We start from the raw sequence: 20919 nt of genomic DNA on the forward strand, positions 1-20919 counted from the left end.
CATTATGATTTGTTTAAATATTTTAGTCGCGAACTAATTTAATTTTACTTAAAAATTTTGTTATGCTAATAATTTTACAGCTACTTATCCTTGATGTTTTTTAAAAATCCTAAAGGCACGAGATACTCTTATTGTTATTTTTTTTCCCCTTTTTTTAATTTTTTGTAATTAGTTGTTTGCAACGGCGTTGTGTTAGAAGAAGAATGTGAGTTTTTTTCCTTTTTATTGAGCAATTTTTTTTTTTGCAAATTACAGAATCCGTAACATAATGTTACGAGGACTCTTTTTGACCGAACAATCTGTAATATCAAACTGAAATAAATGATTGAAATTTGATATAGAATACGTTGTCCGAAATGAAGCCAGATTTCAAATCCCTTGAGGTTATGTGCAATTTTTGTGTTGATGTAGAAATTATCCAAGTATGTCATCGATGTTTTTTTTCTTTCTATTTTATGATAATGAATAATCAATCAAATTATTCATCTCCTTATAGGATGAAGTTGTCAATGTTCTTCTCAAAGCATACGATATTCCCTTCTCTATTACTATATATTTTTGTCTTTGTCTTTCATGCGTAAAGAGATGTCAAGCTTCAACCATGACCTTTTCACTTCCCTCAAACATTTATATCCTCCACACAATAGATTTTACCATTACATACCACCAACAAACTATTTGTTATTATTTCCGTAGTTGATCATGAAACATGTTCAATTTCAATGGCCAAAATTCTAATAACTAAAGTAATTTGAATCTTTTCAATTTTAATTTTAAGTTATTTTATTACAATGAATTGCAAACAGAAACAACAAAAATCTTAGAAAGTGTAAAGAGTTTTGTTCATAATCATTATATAAAAAAAAATCACCAACTCACAAGTCAAAAAATGCATTCTTAATAGACCATCCCGAAATGCTTTTTGAACATAAAATGTTGACCTCTGAATTATCCATTTCGGAGTGCATTTATAATAATCTAGATTACCTAGTTTGATACTGATTCTAGAAACCCAATTTTTAGGAGGCTGTCTCAAAATGTTTTTATATCAGAAAATGTTGGCTTATGGATTACCCAATTCAGAGTGCACTTATACAATTCTAGATTATCTAGTCTGATACTGATCTTCGAAACTCAATTTTTAGGAATCTCTACACCCCATAACCATAAAAAACTCTTAAACGAACTTTCTTATCTTAAAAAAACAATCAAAACTTTGAAAAAGCATCACAAGTCTATCCCTGTTCTCCAAACCTTGACACAACCTTTACCAATGCCAACAATCACAAAAGAAAAACAACTATGCTATGGAAGCCATTAACGCTGCCTTTCAAATAAAACTTCCAAGGATAGTTTCAGTATTTAAAAAAAATATAGAGATGCAGAAAAAAAACACCCATGTATTTATATGTATGAGGCAATTTCTTTCTGCACCATATCAATTCTAACCTGCACTCTATCATTTTTCAAAATTTTCAAAATTACCCTTATTCTGAATTTAAAAATCCAGAATAGTAAAATTAATAAAAAAATACATTCTGGATAAAAAAAATCCAAAACATAAAATTAAAAATACATTACGGATAAATATTTTCGGAATTCAAAAATTTGTTCCAGATATTTAAATCCAGAATTTCTGGATATTTAAATCCGGAATTTCCAGATAAAAGGATCTGGAAGTGATTTTTATTTACACCCTTCTTTATTAAGGTTATTTTCGTCATTTTTGAAGAGCATATTTGTTATTTTCAATACCAGATTAGGTGCATATTTGAACTTGATTTGCAAAAGTTCAGTATCTTAACGGGTGTTTATCAGCCCATTATTTAACTTAACTATGGGTTGATCCAGATGCCTACCCAAACTTTTGAAAAAAAAAAGAGTAGTTTATCACAGAATTTTAAAGTTTTATAATAAAACTAAATTGATTTACTTATTAACATTATTAATTAACTTGATGTTTTATTACTTGCATACAATATTTTTTTATTAATTTTTCATGCAAAAACCAAAAATATACATTAATTAGTTTTAACTTTATATATTATAAAAAATTGTTAAAAGTGTTGAAATGTTACATACACATATAACTCTAACATGAAACAACACTTAATTATTATGAAACATCAAATAATCTTGCTTAATAAATAATAATTTAACTTGAAAAAAAAATATCAAGTGGATCATAGTTACTATATCCCAAACATAAAAATTACAAAGCAGCCACATCTTAAGCAGCATTTGGGCTTAAAATGCTTTATGAAAAATTATTGGCTTCTTCTTGCTACACCCCTACATTTTTCTTCTTGCACCCCCATAATTTTGAAAATTCCAAAACTGACCTTAACCTATTATTTGAAAAGGGGCACCATGGTGGAGTTTTGTTTGCCACTGTTCATCTTCTTCATTCATATAGGTGCTGGTGCAGGGTCTTTGTAATTGTGCGGAGCAAGGTGGAGGAGTAGGTTGCCGAAGTGTTGCTTGAGTTCTAAAGATAAGAATTAATTTTTTTTTAGGAACATTGGTGATTATGGAGTTTTCGTGGTTACTAGAAATCGAGATTGGGTAATGTGTTACGGATTCATTAATCCATAATTGAATAATGTACTATGGATTCATCAATCCGGAGTATTACTGGAAGCAACAATCCAGAATATTACCGAAAATATCAATCAGAGATTTTACCGGAAGCATCAATCCAGGATTTCTACATATTCAATAATTCAAAATATGAAAAGACATATACGGATTCTCTATTCCATAAAATTACCGGATTGCATTGTCTGAAATAATATAGATGAAGTGTGGAAATGAAAATCCAAACAAAAAATAAAATTAGAGATCCAAAAACCATAAATTTTACTTAACTTCAAGTTGTCACCTAAACAACCAAGATAGAGTTCCTGGAATGGTGCCGCACAGAATGGAGATCTGGAGATTGGGAGTTGCGGCTGCGTTGGGAAGAAGAAAATGAAAGTGAAAGTTGTAAGGTTTCTATGAATTAGGGGCATTTTAGGGTTTTTAAAAAATAATTAGAATATTTTAGTCTTTGCATAACATTGTAGGGGTGCAGGAAGAAAAATGTAGAGTTGCCAGGAAGAAAGTGTCAAAATTATTGGCTGATTCTCCCTACACCCAATCAAATTGGACATGCACCCAATTGCATTTGTGAAAGTTCCGAATTACCCTTAATGAAAATGAAATTAGGGTTTAGTGATTTCTGCACCCAATCACACACCCAAGTTCATTTCTGCCATTTTCGCACCCAACACCATCTCTAGCACGAGCGTTCGCATCCTCGCATCTTGGTTGACATTTCTCCGGCAACGTAGTGTTGAGTGGAAGGACCCCTTGAACAAAGATGAAGCCAAGAGCGCAAAGGTTCTTCATTGTTACGCGAAGGTATGAGGGCATCAACGCATCCTACAAGCTTTTTTAAAATAAACATGACAAGGGTACAATTGAATTTTAGAATGTTCGTCGGTTAATCACAATGGATTGGGTGCAGGAAGAAATTGTCAAATTATTTCATTCTACTGTTTGTGAATTGGGTATATGGATCAATAAAGGCCCACTATTATAACTTGTATGTTTTAGTCGACGGGTCCGCAGACTAGAGTAATTTCTTGAGAAAAAATAATTAAAACTAAAACTTAATTTTTAATTATTAAAATAAAAATTTACAGACTGATTTTTTAAATATATTTATTGGTTCATCATAAAAATGAAAATATCAGTAAATCTGTTCAGTATATATATATATATATATATATATATATATATATATATTATATTGAGAATAAATAAAATTAGCTAAAACAATTCAAATATTAAATATAACATTAATTGATTTCTTTAACTTAAAAATATATATTGAATGAATTAAATTAATTTATTGACCAACTACATGCTACGAAGCTCAATGATGATTTTTGGACTTGATGTGTTATAAAAATTGGACACTTCAAACAGGATCAAATAGTTAATAAATTTATACATAAATATTGAAGCAATTACATAAAAAAATTATACTTGTTTATACGAGTTTCACAAAAAAATTCTAAAACATTATTTATTGTAGTCATAATTAAATAATTTTTTTTATCTTAAAATTTATTAAGATCTTTATTACTGAAAATCAGTTTACAATTGAATAAACAGTAATTGTAAAAAAAATGTATTATTTAATTTATTTGTTTTAAACTTATTTTTCATCTTAGAATCGTTAAAAGTACTTAATAGTGCAGTTTAAGAAAAATAAATAAAAATAATTATACTTTATTTTGTATATTTTTATTTGATTTTTTAATTTTAAATTAAATTGATTATGTCTTTTAATATTTTTTAAGTGTCTCTTTATATTTAAAAAAGTGTTATTGTGTTTTAGTTATTTAAAGGGTATATAAATATATTTTGAAAAGTTCTACAGTGAAGAAAGTGTATGACGACATGAAAATTAGATTAAAGTAGTTGAGCTTTTGAAAAGCTCCAAAATGCAATGTGTGGTGAAGTGAAAAATAGGTTAAAGTAGTTGAACTTTCTGTGTAAGGTAGGTTACTTGTGCATATATGTATTTAGGTTTAGTAACTTGGCAGTCCGCTTTTCTTGAAGGAAGGGGAATTTTGGATAGCATTCTGGTTGCTAATGAAGTAATAGAAGAGACGAAGAGGAAGAAAAAAAGTTGTGTGTGTTTCAAGGTGGATTATGAGAAGGCGTATGACTGTGTGAGGTGGGATTTCATCTATTATATGTTAGACAGACTCGACTTCTGTGAAAAGTGGATATCTTGGATTAAGGCTTGCTTGGAATCAACTTCAATGTCAGTTCTAGTAAATGGGAGCCCAACTAAGGAATTTATTCCGAAGAAGAGGTTGAGACAAGGCGACCCTTTATCTCCTTTCTTGTTTCTAATAGTGGCTTGAAGGTCTTGCAGGGGTGTCTAGGACTGCAGCAGAGAAAGAATTGATTGAAGGCTTGAAGATCGGCAAAAAGTCAGTTAAGGTAAATATGCTACAATACGCTGATGATACTTTGTTTTTCTGTAAGGCAAATATCAAAAGTGTGTTTAACATTAAGATCATGTTGAGTTGTTTTGAGTTGGTTTCTGGTCTCAAGGTGAATTTTCTCAAGAGTAGGATTGGTGGGGTTGGTGTGGAACAAACGGAAATTCTAAGTTTCGCGTCTGTATTAAATTGTGAAATAATGAGAACTCCTTTTAAGTATTTGGGGTTACCCGTAGGGGGATGCCATAAGAAGGGCGTTTTTTGGGATGAAGTGGTCAACAAAATAAAAAGAAAACTAGATAGATGGAAGGGTAGATGCATCTCAATGGTAGGGAGGATACGTTTGATTAAGTTTGTTTTATCGTCTATACCTTTGTTCTATCTTTCTCTTTTTAAGATTCCGTCTAATGTGTTGAAGAAGATTGTGAGTTTACATATGAATTTTCTATGGGGTTGGGGGTCAGAAGGGAGGAAGATAGCATGGCTTGCTTGGGATAAGATTTGCAATCCCAAGGAAGCGGGCGGGCTAGGAATTATTAATGTTAGAAGTTTTAATATAGCATTATTGGGAAAATGGATATGGCGTCTGAACTCAGATGAAGGAGGGTTATGGAGGGTGGTATTAGATTCTAAGTATGGTGGATGGAGAGGCCTAAAGGAACTTCAGAATGATAGTAACAAAGTTTCTTTGTGGTGGAGAGATTTGATGAAGGTATGGAGTTCAGAAAAGTGGGGAAGGAAGTTTGAAGATTGTGTTAATTGGGAGGTTGGAAATGGGAAAGACATTTTGTTCTGGTCAGATAATTGGGTAACATCTGGAGATTTGAAAAGTAGATTCCCAAGGTTATTCTCTTTATCTGTTTTTAAGGAAGCAAACATAAGTGAATGTGGATCAAAGGCTAATGGGGTATGGGAGTGGAATTTAAGGTGGAGAAGGGGTTTGTTCACTTGGGAGGAGGATCAAGTAAGCCAACTCTTAGAAACAATTTCTAATAGGAGGATTGAGTCGGAGATAGGGGATAAATGGGTCTGGAAGGATAGTGAGACAAGAGCGTTTTCAGTCAAGTCTGCTTATAGGCTTTTAAAGGGAGAAGGAGAAGAGGAAAATTCAAGATTTTACAAATCTTTCTGGAGGATTAAAGTGTTGCCTTCAGCTCATGTCACAGCTTGGAGGGTGATTGAAAACAAGGTAGCCTCCAAGGTAAATCTAGTGAGACGAGGGATACAAATTGAGTGTAATCTTTGCAGCTTATGCAGGTTATCAAAGGAGTCAACAAATCATTTATTCTTTGATTGCAGGGTAGCTTGGAAAATTTGGAACCTATGTTATGACTGGTTAGGAATGAATTCGGTTGATCTTATCGTTCCCGGGTCACATTTTGAACATTTCAAAATTTTGGATGCACCTCATTCAGTTAATCTTACTATGGGTAATATTTGGATAGCTTTGGTCAGTGAGATTTGGAGACACAGGAATAATTGTTTGTTTAAAGGAGGAGTGGTTGATCATACTGAAGTATTTTCTCTGGCACAGGTCAAGGTTTGGTCTTGGATCAACTTAAAGATACCGTCAGTGAGTTTCTCATTTTCTGAATGGTGTCTTGAACCTTTGGTATGTATGTACTCGATTTAATACTGGTGTTATTTGTTTTTTTCTTCAGTTATAGCTATTAGTATTGGAAAGGAAGTAGAGGATTAATCTGTGAATTTTAGATACGATGGTGGAAAGGAACTTTTATCTTTTGTTATATGTACAAGGGTTGGATCACCCCTTAAGTGAACCGATTTAATTTAATAGTTGATTGCCGATAAAAAAAAAAAAATTCGTATAGTTTTATGATTTTTTTTATCTGCCTATTGTGACTTAAAAGACTCTACAATAAAGAAGTTGTTAATGTGTAAAGTACGTGAAAGGTTTTTGTGTACGGTGCGATCTTGAAATGTATCTTAAAATAATCATTTTGAAAAGTTATGCAGTGGAGTACGGTGCTGTGGAAGTTAGGTTAAAATAATTGAGTACAGTGCAGTGTGGAACCTAAGTTAAAGTAGGTTGAACGTAGTTTGCTTCCTTGTGTGGATACGTATTTAGGTTTATTAACTTTCGTTTAGTTTTAGTATTTTTTTTTTACTTGCCTATTGTGACGTAAAGGGCTCTACAGTGAAATTGCAACTGTGTAAAGTAGGTGAATTTTTGTTGCCTAAGGTAGATGAAAATGTTTATGTGCATATGTAGTTAAATTTATTATTTTTGACCCATTTTTTAGGTTTTTGATCTCGATAACTCTGTATGTTGTGACTGAAAAGACTTTTAATACTACGATTTTTGTGTAAAATAGGTGAAAGTCATCGAAGTTTGTGTGTAGCGAAAGTATACTACGGTTGTGAAAGCTGCGAAAGTGTACGACGATCGTGAAAGCTGTAAAGTGTACGACGGTCGAGAAAGCTGCAAAAGTGTACGGCGGTAGTGAAAGTTACGAAAGTGGACGACGGTTAAAATAATAGTTTTTGAAAAGTTATGAAGTGGAGTAGAGCGCACTGGAAGCTAGGTTAAAATAATCAGGCTTTTGAAAAGCTCTGCAGCAGAGGGAGTGTGGGACATCATAGAAACTAGGTTAAAGTAATAAAAGCTCTTAAAAAGTACTACAGTGCAGTCAGTACAGTGTAGTATAGTGCAGTGCATTATTGAACCTAGGTTAAAGTAGTTGAATGTAAGTTGCGTGTGTGGATACGTATTTAGGTTTATTAAATTTATTCTAATTTTAGGATTTTTTTCTATCTACCTATTGTGACTTAAAAGGCTATACCAGCGAAGTTGCGACTGTGTAAAATAGGTAAAAAGAATTTGTGTACGACGATCGTGAAATGCATGTTAACATAATTGCTTGTCAAGAGTTCTGCAGTGGAGTACGGTGTTGTCGAAGCTAGGTTAAAATAATCGAGCTTTTGAAAAGCTACGCAGTAGAGAGAGTGTGTGGCGATATGAAAATTAGGTTAAAGTAATGAAGCTTTTGAAAAACTCTATAGTGCAGTACAATATGGAACCTAGGTTAGAGTAGTTGAACGTAGTTTGATTGCTTGTGTGGATAGGTATTTAAGTTTATTAACTTTTGTATAGTTTTAGTATATTTTTTTTACTTGCCTTTTGTGACTTAAAAGACTTTACAGTAAAGTTGCGACTGTGTAAAGTAGGTGAAAAGTTTTTGTGTAAGTAGGTGAAAGTGTTTTTGTGTAAGTAGGTGAAAGTGTTTTGGTGCATATGTAATTAGATTTATTACTTTTGACTCATTTTTTAAGGTTTTTGTCTCGATAACTCTGTATGTTATGACTTAAAAGACTTATAATACTGTGTACCATTTCTATGTAAAGTAGGTGAAAGTCATCGATGTTTCTGTGTAGCGAAAGTGTACAACGGTCGTGAAAGTTGTGAAAGTGTACAATGGTCGTGAAAGCTGCGAAAGTGTACGGCGGTCGTGAAATGTAGGTTAAACTAATAGTTTGTGAAAAGTTATGGAGTGGAGTAGGGCGCACTGAAAGCTAGGTTAAAATAATCAGGTTTATGAAAAACTCTGCAGTAGAGGGAGTGTGTGACAACGTCGAAACAAGGTTAAAGTAATAAAGCTTTTGAAAAGTACTAAAGTGCAGTCAGTGCAATGTAATATAGTGCAGTGCAGTGTAGAACCTAGGTTAAAGTTGTTGAACGTAGGTTGCGTGTGTGCATACGTATTTAGGTTTATTAAATTTCTTCTAGTTTTAGGATTTTTTTTCTATCTAACTATTGTGACTTAAAAGGCTCTACAGTGAAGTTGTGAGTGTGTAAAATAGGTGAAAATTTTTTGTGTACGACGATCGTGAAATGCATGTAAAATAATTGCTTGTGAAAAGTTTTGCAGTGGAGTACGGTGTTGTGAAAGCTAGATTAAAAATAATCGAGCTTGTGTGTGACGACATGAGACATAAAAATTAGGTTAAAGTAATAAATCTTTTGAAAAACTATACAGTGCAGTACAATGTAGTGTAGTGTAGTATGAAACCTAGGTTAGAGTAGTTGAACGTAGTTTGCTTGCTTGTGTGGATACGTATTTAGGTTTATTAAATTTCGTTTAGTTTTAGTATATGTTTTTTACCTGCCTATTGTGACTTAAAATGTGAAAGTGTTTCTGTGCATATGTAATTAGATTTATTATTTTTGACTCATTTTTTAGGGTTTTTGTCTCGATAACTCTGTATGTTATGACTAAAAAGACTTTTAATACAGTGTACCATTTTTGTGTAAAGTAAGTGAAAGTGATTGAAGTTTTTGTGTAAGGTAGGGGAAGGTCATTGAGTGTTTGTGTCATTTGCATTTAAGTTTTATACTGTGTAGTTAAAACATTATTAGGATTTTTAAATAATTCCTGAATGGTACTGTGTTTATGATTTATTTGTTTATTTATAGTCATTTGACGAATTTAGATTTTATAGTGTATAATTAAAGTAAGTGTAAGATTTTTAAGTGTTTACGACTAATTGTATGCAAGGTTTGTTAGTGTTTGGTTAGAAGGAGTTTATAACTTTTTTTCATTAGTTCTAAGGTGTGTTTATAATTTTTGAGTGTGCATGAATTCAGTGTCTTTAGAATGTTTCAGTGTTTGTGCGTAGAAATGTGTTTAAGTTTTTATCTTTATTTTTAATGTGTTTTACTCTTAAAATGTGTCTTAATATTTGTAGGTTGGTCCTCATCTACAAGTCTCTCTATTTATTTACGTTTATCACTAATGTCACAAAGTATGTTTTTAGTTAATTAGTTGTGTGCTTCTCAATTTTTTTATTCAAATAATCAGTATTTATGTGTGAGCAATTCAATGAATTCATAATTTAACTATATTGAAGACGTGCATTTCTTTCTATATATTATATGTATCTACCTAATATATATTTTAAACACACACCATGTTAATTTGGGTCTTATCATTATGAGTTTTGCTACAATAACCATTTATAATTTTATTTATTTATATTTTTTATATTCAACATTTCGGCACCATCTTTCGACCTTACCTTTTGGCTGACTTTTCGGTTCAATAGTACACATTTAATCATTATTTATTTTATAATTTTTAATATAATTTTTTACTTTTAAAATCTTAGAAAAAAGATGAGAAAGGACAATATTTTATAAAAATATTTATGAGAATAAATTAAAAAAAAATGGTGTAATACTTACCTCCCTTACATTTTTTCAAACTGATTTTCACCCAGATTTTTGTCTGGATAACAATGTGTGCTTAGAGTGTTTTTCTGTGAAAAACCTTGTAGCGAAAGTGTATGGCAGTCGTGAAATGTACGTTAAAATAATAGTTTGTGAAAATTATGTTGTGGAGTAGGGCGCACTGGAAGCTATGTTTAAATAATCAAGCTTTTGACAAGTTCTGCAGTAGAGGGAGTGTGTGGCATTGTAGAAACTAGCTTAAAGTAATAAAGCTATAGAAAAACACTATAGTGCAGTACAGTGTAATGCAGTGTTGAACCCTAGGTTTAAAAGTAGTTGAACGTAGATTGCGTATGTAGATACGTATTTAGGTTTATTAAATTTCTTTTAGTTTTAGGATTTTTTTTATCTACCTATTGTGATTTAAAAGTCTCTACAGTGAAGTTGCGACTGTGTAAAATAAGTGAAAGATTTTGTGTACGAGGATTGTGAAAAAAAGATGAGAAAGACAAATATTTTATAAAAATATTTTTGAGAATAAATTAAAAAAAAAATGTTATGACTCACCTCCCTTACTTTCTTCCGAATAGATTTTCACCCAGTTTTTTGTCTGGATAAATGTGTGTTCGGAGTGTTTGTTTCTGGAAAATCGTGTAGCGATAGTGTTTGACGATCGTGAAAGCTATGAAAGATTATGGTGTACGACGGTTGTGAAAGCTGCGAAAATGTACGACGGTCGTGAAAGATAGGTATTTGTGAAAAGTTATGAAGTGGAGTAGGAGCACTGGAAACTATGTTAAAATAATCAAACTTTTGAAAAGCTCTCCAGTAGTGGGAGTGTGTGGCAGTGCAGTCAGTACAGTGTAGTGTAGTGCAATGCAATACAGTGTTGAACCTATGTTAAATTAGTTGAACGTAGGTTGCATGTGTGGATACGTATTTAGATTTATTAAATTTTTTCTAGTTTTAAGATTTTTTTTTATCTACCTATTGTAACTTAAAAGGTTCTACAATGAAGTTGAGACGATGTAAAGTACGTGAAATGTTTTTGTGTACGACGATCGAGAAATGCATGTTAAAATAATCGTTTTTGAAAAGTTCTGCAGTGGAGTGCGGTGTTGTGGAAGCTAGGTTAAAATATTCCAGCTTTTGAAAAGCTATGCGGTAAATGGATTATGTGGCGACATAAAAATTAGGTTAAAGTAATAAATCTTTTGAAAATCTCTACAGTGCAGTATAGTGTAGTGTAGTGCAGTATGGAAACTAGGTTAGAGTAGGTTAACGTAGTTTGCTTACTTGTGTCGATACGTATTTTGGTTTATTAACTTTCGTATAGTTTTAGAATTTTTTGTTTACGCTTTACAGTGAAGTTGCGACTGTCTAAAGTAGGTGAAAAGTTTTTGTGTTAGGTATGTAAAAGTGTTTTTGTGCATATGTAGTTAGGTTTATTATTTTTTAAGGTTTTTGTCTCGATAACTCTATATGCTGTGACTGAAGAAACTTTTAATACATTGTACTATTTTTGTGTAAATTATGTGAAAGTCATTGAAGTTTTTGGGTAAGGTAGAAGGTCATTGAGTGTTTGTGTCATCTGCATTTAAGTTTTATAGTGTGTAGTTAAAACATTATTAGGGTTTCAAAATAGTTCCTAAATGGTACTGTGCTTAGGATTTATTTGTTTATTAAATAAAGTAATTGTAGGATTTTTAGGTGTTTATGAATAATAGTATGTAAGGTTTGTTTGTGTTTGGTTAAATGAAGTTTACAAATTTTTTTCATTAGTTCTAAGGTGTGTTTATAATTTTTGAGTGTGCATGGATTCAGTGTTTAACATATTTATAGTGTTATCTTATTGGACTCAAAACCTATTTAGGCTTTTCTTTTTATACCTAATCTATTTTTTAAACACAGTTATTAATTTGGGTCTTACCTTGTGGGTTTGGATACAGTAACCATTTATAATTTTATTTATTTAAATTTTTTATATTCAACATTTTGGCTCGACCTTTCGATCAAACTTTTCGATTTAGTAGTACACATATAATCATTATTTATTTTATAATTTTTAATATAAGTTTTTATTTTTAAATTAAATTTATTTAGTTTTATTTTATTTGTTTTTGTAGTCAAGGTGCATCATTAAGTGTGTTTGTTCAAAGGTCTTTAATATAAAATTATATTTCTTATTGGAATGACTACTTGACTTGGTTCAAATAAAATAAATAAATCACTTTTATTATTTGGTTTGAGTGAGTAAAATACCTAAAAAATAAGTAAAGGCAACTGTGATAATTTTTAATTAATTAGTAATGTTCATTTTCACTTGGATTTTAAAATAAATATAATATGTGCTCCGAGTGTTTCTCTCTGAAAACCCTGTAGCAAAAGTGTACGGCGGCAGTCGTGAAATCTGCGAAAATGTACGGCGGTCGTGAAAAGTGCAACAGTACGACGGTGGTCGTGAAATATAGGTTAAAATAATAGTGTGTGAAAAGTGATGAAGTGGAGTAGGGCGCACTCGAAACTCGGTTAAAATAAGCTCTGCAGTATAGGAGTGTGTGGCAGTGCAGTGCAGTCAGCAGTCAGTACAGTACAGTGTAGTGTAGTGCAATGCAGTGTTGAACCTAGGTTAAAGTAGTTAAAAGTAGGTTGCGTGTGTGGATACGTATTTAGGTTTATTAAATTTCTTCTAGTTTTAAGATTTTTTTTTTCTATCTACCTAGTGTGACTTAAAAGGTCCTATAGTGAAGTTGTGACTGAGTAAAGTAGGTGAAAGGTTTTTGTGTACGACGATCGTGAAATGCATGTTAGAATAGTCGTTTTTGAAAAGTTCTGCAGTGAAGTGCGGTGTTGTGGAAGCTAGGTTAAAATATTTCAGCTTTTGAAAAGCTATGTAGTAGATGGAATATGTGGCGACATAAAAATGTGGTTAAAGTAATAAAGCTTTTGAAAAACTCTACAGTGCAGTATAGTGCAGTGTAGTGCAGTATGGAAACTAGGTTAGAGTAAGTTAACGTAGTTTGCTTATTTGTGTCGATACGTATTTAGGTTTATTAACTTTCGTATAGTTTTAGTATTTTTTTAGGCTCTACAGTGAAGTTGCGACTGTGTAAAGTAGGTGAAAAGTTTTTGTGTTAGGTTTGTGAAAGGATTTTGTGCATATGTAGTTAGCTTTATTATTTTTTATGGTTTTTGTCTCGATAACTCTGTATGTTGTGACGGAAGGTCATTGAGTGTTTGTGTCATCTGCATTTAAGTTTTATACTGTGTAGTTAAAACATTATTAGGGTTTCAAAATAATTCCTAAATGGTACTGTGTTTAGGATTTATTTGTTTATTAATTAAAGTAAGTGTAGGATTTTTAAGTGTTTATGATTAATTGTATGTAAGGTTTGTTAGTGTGTGGTTAAATGAAGTTTACAATTTTTTTCATTAGTTCTAAGGTGTGTTTATAATTTTTGAGTGTGCATGGATTCAGTGTTTGTGTGTAAATGTGTTTAAGTTTTTTATCTTTATTTTTAATGTTGTTCTCTTAAAATATGTATCAATATTTCCATATTTCATCTACGAGTCTCTTTATTTATTTAAGTTTATCTGTGTTTATATCTCACAATTATGTCTTTAGTTAATTAGTTGTGTGTTTCTCAATTTTTTTTATTCAAATAATCAGTATTTATGTGTCAACAATTCAATGATAATTTAATTATAGAATACGTGCACTTCTTTTTATATATTATTGTATGTATCTAACAATTAAAATTAAAATTAAAAAATGTTAAAAAAATAATCAATAGTATAATACACTAAAAAAATATCAAAATTAAATGATTATAAAGTTTAAATTTTCATTTTTTTTATGAAATCATATGTCTAGAAAATTTTTTCATTTCAGTTTATTATTAATTTACATATTTTTAAAATTCTAAAAGTATATAAACTTAATAATTAAAAATTATAAACTAATCATTATAAATTTACAAAGTAATCATTATAAATTATATAAAAATATATTATTATAATAATTCATATTAGTTTTAAAAGATTAGAAAATTTAACAATTATTTAAAAAATTGAATATTTTTTTAAGTCTATTTTCAAGATTATGTATCAATTTTATTTTATTTTATTCATTATAATAATATATTTATTGTAATATAATTATGTGTTCAATCTTACATATTCTTACAAAGGCCCATAAACTTTTCTTCTTTCGGCAAAATGTGCTGACTTCTTGGATCTTCTTAACTTTTCGGGTTGGACTTTCGGTTTACTCCAGCTTCAGGTTGGGCTTATGGTTGACTCCGGCTTCAGGTTGGGCTTATGACTGGCAAGTGACAATTGCTCCTTGCACTCAATCAATTGCTTCCTGCACCCAAGCGGACTTTTTAAAACCCAATTCTGTCATTGTCTTCTTTATTTTGAAAAAGGTGTAGGGTGCAGAGAGAAACTTGGTTTTCCTCTTCTCTTTTTGGTTGGTGCTGGTTTAAGCTGCGTAGGTGGTTTTAGTGTGGTGCTGGACGTGGTAGCTTCATTCTCTCTCGCCGTCCAACTACGTCACAGACGATGCCGCCTCAGTGACCACCACCATCACAATCGACATCGCCGTTCGTTTGGTATTCGTCACAGGTAAGCGCCGCTACTGAACGGAAAACGGCACAAAGATTGAAAAAGAAGGGGCTGCAGTGTGTTGGGTGCAGGGAAAACTAAGGGGGCTGTAGTGTGTTGGGTGTAGGGAAAACTAAGGGACTAAAAAAACCCCTAATTATCATTTCATTAAAGTTAGTTTAGTCTTTTCACAAAAGCAATTGGGTGCCAATCATATTTGATTGGGTGCAGGGAGAATCTGCCCTGACAAGTTTACTAGGTTAGGCTAGATCAACTGAACCTCTCGACTTGTCCTTTCGATCTCCACTCACGGTTGGGTAAGGCGCTCCGATGCCAAAGTCAAAATCAGTTTTATATAATTATCAGATAAATTCATTATACCTCTTAGATTGATGACCTATTTATAGTGTTCTCTTATTGGACTCAAAACCTATTTAGCCTTCTTTTTATACCTAACATATTTTTTAAACGCACCTATTAATTTGGGTCTTACCATTGTGGATTTTGCTACAGTAGCCATTTATAATTTTATTTATTTATATTTTTTATATTCAACATTTCGGCTCAACCTTTCGACCAAAATTTTCGGTCTCGTAGTACACGTATAATCATTATTTATTTTATAATTTTTAATATAACTTTTTATTTTTCAATTAAATTTATTCAATTTTTTTTTTTTTTGCAAATTAAGGAATCCATAATGTAATGGTATGAAGATTCTTTTTGACTAACCAATCTGTAATATCAAACAAGAATAAATGATTGAAAATTGATAAGTATGTATTTTTCGAAATGAAACCAAATTTGCAAATCCATTATGAGGTTATGTGCAATTTTTGTATTAATGTAGAGGTCACCCAAATATGCCGTCAATGTCTTTTTTTTTTCTTTTTTTCTATTTGATGATAAAGAATAATCAATCAAATTATTCATCTCCTTATAGGATGAAGTTGTCAATGTTCTTCTTAAAGCATACAATTTTTCCCTACCTATTATTGAACAATTTTTGTCTTTCATGCAAAGAGAGAAAAGAGATGTCAAGCTTCAACCATGACCTTTTCACTTCCCTCAAGCATTTACATCCTCCACACAATAGAGTTTACCATTACAGACCATCAACAAACTATTTGTTATTATTTCCATATAGTTGATCATGAAACTAGTTCAATTTCAATGGCCAAAATTCTAATAACTAAACTAATTTGAATATTTTTAAATTTAATTTATTTATTTTATTACAATAAATTGCAAATAGAAGCAACAAAAATCTTAGATAGTGTAAAGAGTTTTGTTCAGGAATCATTATTATAAAAAAAAAAATTCACCAATTCGTAAGTCAAAAAATGCATTCTGAATAGGCCATCCCGAAATGTTTTTTGAAAAAAAAAAATGTTGGTCTATGGATTATCCATTTCAGAGTGCATTTACACAATTCTAGATTACTTAGTTTGATATTGATTCTCAAAACCCATTTTTTAGGAGGCCATCTCGCAATGCTTTTTGAACAGAAAATATTGGCTTATGGATTATCCATTTCGGAGTGCACTTATACAATTCTAGATTACCTAGTCTGATACTGATTCTCGAAACTCAATTTTTAGGAATCTCTACACCCCATAACCACCCAAAGCGCTTAAACAAAACCCTTTTCTTATCTCAAAAAATCAACCAAAACTTCGAAAAAGCAGTCACACATCTATCCTTGTTATACAAACCTTGACACAGTCTTTACCAACGTCAACAATCACAGAAGAAAAACAACCTTATCATGTAATCCATTAACGCTACCTTTCAAATAAAATTATTAAGACTAGTTTCGATATTTTAAAAAATATATAGATACAAGAAGAAAAATATAAGGATAGAGAAAGAAACACTCATGTATTTATATGTATGATATGAACTTGGTTTGCAAAAGTCCAGTAATTTAACGGGAATTCATCAGCTCATTATTTAACTTGACTTTGGTCCACAGGACCCAAACTTTTGATAAAAAAAAAGTAATTTAAAATCACAGGATTTTAAAGTTTTATAATAAAACTAAAATTGATTTACTTATTAACATTATTAATTAACTTGATGATTTATTACTTGCATACAATATTTTTTATTAACTTTTCATGTAAAAATAAAAAAATATACATTAATTAGTTTTAACTTTATATATTATAAAAATTGTTAAAAGTGTTGAAATGTTATGTACACATATATTAGTTTCAGTCAAGGGTGAAAAGTAATTGTGTTCTAAAGCATCTCAAGATGTTAAAAAAAAACATTCAAGAATAGTCAACACTAACTATGTTTCCAATTTTAGCATGTAACATTTTTCATTAAAATCAACAATATAAGAATAATTGTTTAATCTTTCTAAACATTCCTCAACATAATACTCATTACCTACAAAAATGTGCAGAATAGTTCAAGATTTAAAGGTTGAAATTAAAGTTAAAATAAATAAAATTATATTTTATATTATATTTTATAATTTTTGTTCAATTAATTGTAATTGATTATAATTCAAATATGTAAACAAACCATAATTAATTTTGACAAGTGATTATACAAATTTACAACTGACTTTAATATAGTATATGAAAATATAAATTGATGAATAAAATAAATAAAAATTATACATAATATTGAAAATAACACTCTGATATAAACATTGCACTCTTCTGTCTTCTATCTGTGGAAGTTGAACCCTTCAGCCATTTTCCTTGGTTCTTCCATCTTCAACTATTTGCCGGAATCACTCCTTAGCCTTTGACGACGTCGTATTTTCTTACTATTGCAAGGTCTTTTTTCCTATTGCGGCTATTTCTTCTTCTTTTTCTCGCTTCTCTGCATTTCCTTGTCAGGTAACCAATTTTCTTCACACCACTCTTTAGAAATCTATAGCACCCATAAACCTATTTGTTGCTTCTTTTCTCAGTTGAAGAATGTGCTACAATGGGTCATTCTCGTTACTGAAAATGTGGGATTTAGTGGTTTAACTGCAATGCCCTCAAGCTGTTTGACAAAATGTCCGATCATTCTGCAAAATGGTTTCATCCAAACATGCCTTGAAAGATAGCACTAGTGATTTTAATTTTGGAAATTGTGGCATGGACTGCCTAGGATTTTATATATTTTTTAATTATTTCTTCCTGTTTAAGTGTGGCTAAATGCTGTGGACTGAAGAAAAAAAATTATTATTGACAGATCAATTAGTTCTTCCTGATGGGATGTAGGTCATTCTCCTACAATAGTCTTTTTCCATCTCTTCTAAGGGTTGCAAAGTCACATTTGTTGCCACTCTCTCAAAGGTCAGAAGTATTTTATTTTTATGATTCAGGTCCAAGCTTACTACAACATTGTTGCAATAGTGGTTCTCTCAAGAACTTTCAAGCGTTGAGATCATATGCACGTGACACACGTAGAGGCTATGATCTCTTTGGCCGGGGAAGTAGACCAGGGGATGAAGAGTTCAAGAAAGCCTGGGCAAAGGAGATGGATGAAGATAACACTCTATGGACAGGAAGTGAGGATGAAAGTGATAAAGAAATGGGATCTAAAAGTAATCTAGATAAGGAGATAAAGAAAGCAAGACTGGAAGCTAAAAAACATTCAGACTTGGTTGATGCAGATGACAGTGATGAGTTAAGAAGTGTCTGGTCTGGCAGTGATGAAGAGAAGACACTGTGGACTGGTGATGAAATGGATAGTGATGATGATATTCCTACTTCAGCTTACCCAAATGAAAGTAGTGACAAGTACATAGATAAATTGTTTGAGTTTGACGAAGTTCCCAAATACAGAACCATCTCAGAGATGTTGAAAGCAGAACAAGAACCTGAGGAGTTGTCACCAGGAAAGCAAGCTAGGAAGATTGCTGTTGAGAATGCCTTAAAGAAACTAAAGAAAGGTCCAGATGGGAGGTACAGTAATGTGTGGGAGGTTATGAGTGATTTAGATATTCTAATAGGAGCATTTGAAAATGTTGTTTCAGGACCAGAATATGAAGAGCTTAGACAAGGAGGGCCTAAACAACTAAATATTCAGTTTTTCAAGGACATACAAGCACGTATGAGAGATCCAAATTACAAGTTCTCACCTGAGTTAAAACTGAAACCAAAGAGTAAACTGGTTTCTAGAAAGAAATGGCAGAAGGCAGAGTCCAGAAGGAGGAAAGCAAGAAAGAGATAAATATATAAATGTTTTCTCATTAATGCACAAGTTAGGCTTATGATCTTATTTTATCTTTGAACAGTACATGCTTCTTAATGCATGAGAATCATTTATATATTGATTGGTAATTGTATTTTTTTTTAATATGTTAGCCAAAATGTTTTGAAAGTAAACCCTCACTGCCGGTTTTGTGCCTGTCTTAAGTGTTAGTTCCTTTTAAGATCATAAACTCATTCGTATTTGTAATTTTTGTTGTTTTTCAGAATGAGATTTTTTTTTGTTCTTCATAATATACAACATGTAGAGGGTGATGGTTGTCATTAAAAAAAATAACACTCTGATATTTTAATTTTATAAAATTTGTTAAACTTTATGTTATTTAAAAACTAATTATGGATTGTTACTATAATTTTTTATTCATAATTCATGAAGATCAATTTAAAATTTTATATTAAATAAAATCTAGTTTATATAATGATTAAGTGAAAATATTTATGAAAAAATGTATGACGAAAGTTATTATGAAAGTTGTAAGTTGTTATCAAGGAGACTTAAAGGAATGCTACAGAAAGTCATAGACCCAAGGCAAGCAGCGTTTTGGAAGGGAGAGACCTCTTTTGGACAATGTCCTTGTTGCTAATGAGACTCTGGAAGAGGTCAAAAGGAACAAATCCAGTTGCTTGTTCTTAAAGTTTGACTACGAAAAAGCATATGATTCTGTCCGATGGGATTTTCTTTATTATATGTTAGGCAAGCTAGGTTTTGGGAGAAAATGGATCAGGTGGATTAAAGCATGTCTCGAGTCTGCGTCAGTGTCAATACTGGTGAACGGGAGCCCAACTATGGAATTCAAACTTGGGAAGGGCCTTAGATAGGGAGATCCTCTCGCCTCCTTCCTATTTCTAGCTGTGACAGAGGGATTGGCAGGGGTTGTCAGGCAAGCCGTAGACAAGGATATGCTTTAGAGTGTGGAGGTAGGGACTAAAAAAGTAAAGATTAACATGTTACATTTTGCAGATGACACAATTTTTTTTCTGTAAGGATAATACCCACAATGAGATGGCCATAAAGTCTATGTTATGCTGCTTTGAGTTGGCTTCAGGACTAAAAGTCAATTTTTCAAAAAGCCGATTGGGAGGGGTGGGCATAAGGCAACCCCAATTGCGGATGTACGTGTCTGCTGTCTATCCTTAATTGTGAGGTTATAAAGGTTCCTTTCACATACCTGGGTATGGAGGTGGGCGGTAATACCGAAGAACTAATTTTTGGCAAAGTCATTGAAAAGATAAGGAAAAGATTGGACAGGTGGAAAGGGAAATTTCTATCAATGGCGGGGAGAATCTGTATGCTCAAATCGGTTTTGTCGTCAATGCCCCTGTTTTATATGTCGTTCTATAAGAAAAATCTGCTAGCCTTTCACAAGTAGGTTTTTGGAATAACGACACATGGTGTTGGAAAGTGGCATGGAGACGTAATCTTTTCGAGTGAGAAATCGGTGAGGAAAACCAACTCACATCGTTGTTAGATAACAAAACCTTATTAAAAGGGTCCAGGGATCAGTGGATATGGAAGGTGGCTGAAAAACTATCTTATACGGTTAACTCAACTAATAATTGTTTAAGAACAAGGGACGAAGGAGCCAATAGTACATTGTATGAGACTTTTTGGAGCATCAAGGCGTTACCTTCAACATTAACAACTGCCTGGAGAGTTTTGAATGGCAAGCTTCCGATGCGTGCTAATTTGGAGAGAAGAGGGTTAATCCTGAAAAGCAATAGGTGTGCAATGTGTGGGGAAGATGAGGAAAGTGGAAGTCATGTATTCTTCGAATGTAGAGTAGCTTGGAAAGTATGGTGCCTCTGTAGTGAATGGGTGGGGGAACCAACAGTGGTTCATAGGGAAGGCAAATCCCATTTCCTACAATTTAATCTGAACTGGGCTACAAGAGATAAACAG

General features: G+C 31.9%; 2 protein-coding genes across 6 annotated transcripts; both read left to right on the forward strand.

Moving 5' to 3' along the window:
* The first annotated feature begins 2370 nt into the window (after positions 1-2370).
* Positions 2371-17869, forward strand: LOC137838881 (uncharacterized). Its single transcript, XM_068648094.1, has 9 exons — positions 2371-2435; positions 2517-2565; positions 3208-3402; positions 4596-4829; positions 4915-5001; positions 5047-5184; positions 5401-6615; positions 17505-17654; positions 17729-17869. Exons 1-9 carry the CDS (start codon positions 2371-2373, stop codon positions 17867-17869), a joined length of 2274 nt encoding a protein of 757 aa, XP_068504195.1.
* On the forward strand, positions 17459-19107 carry LOC137837781 (uncharacterized). 5 transcript variants are annotated; one of them, XM_068646907.1, is made up of 2 exons: positions 17459-17591; positions 17998-19107. In XM_068646907.1, exon 2 carries the CDS (start codon positions 18016-18018, stop codon positions 18979-18981), a length of 966 nt encoding a protein of 321 aa, XP_068503008.1. In that variant the 5' UTR covers positions 17459-17591; positions 17998-18015; the 3' UTR covers positions 18982-19107. The 5 variants fall into 5 exon arrangements, with proteins under 5 accessions (XP_068503008.1, XP_068503009.1, XP_068503011.1 ...); XM_068646908.1 differs by having other exon boundaries at positions 17463-17654; positions 18131-19107; XM_068646910.1 differs by having other exon boundaries at positions 17463-17591; positions 18131-19107.
* Positions 19108-20919: the final 1812 nt, after the last annotated feature.

The sequence above is a fragment of the Phaseolus vulgaris genome, chromosome 4, assembly GCF_000499845.2.
Source record: "Phaseolus vulgaris cultivar G19833 chromosome 4, P. vulgaris v2.0, whole genome shotgun sequence".
Lineage (NCBI taxonomy): Eukaryota > Viridiplantae > Streptophyta > Magnoliopsida > Fabales > Fabaceae > Phaseolus > Phaseolus vulgaris.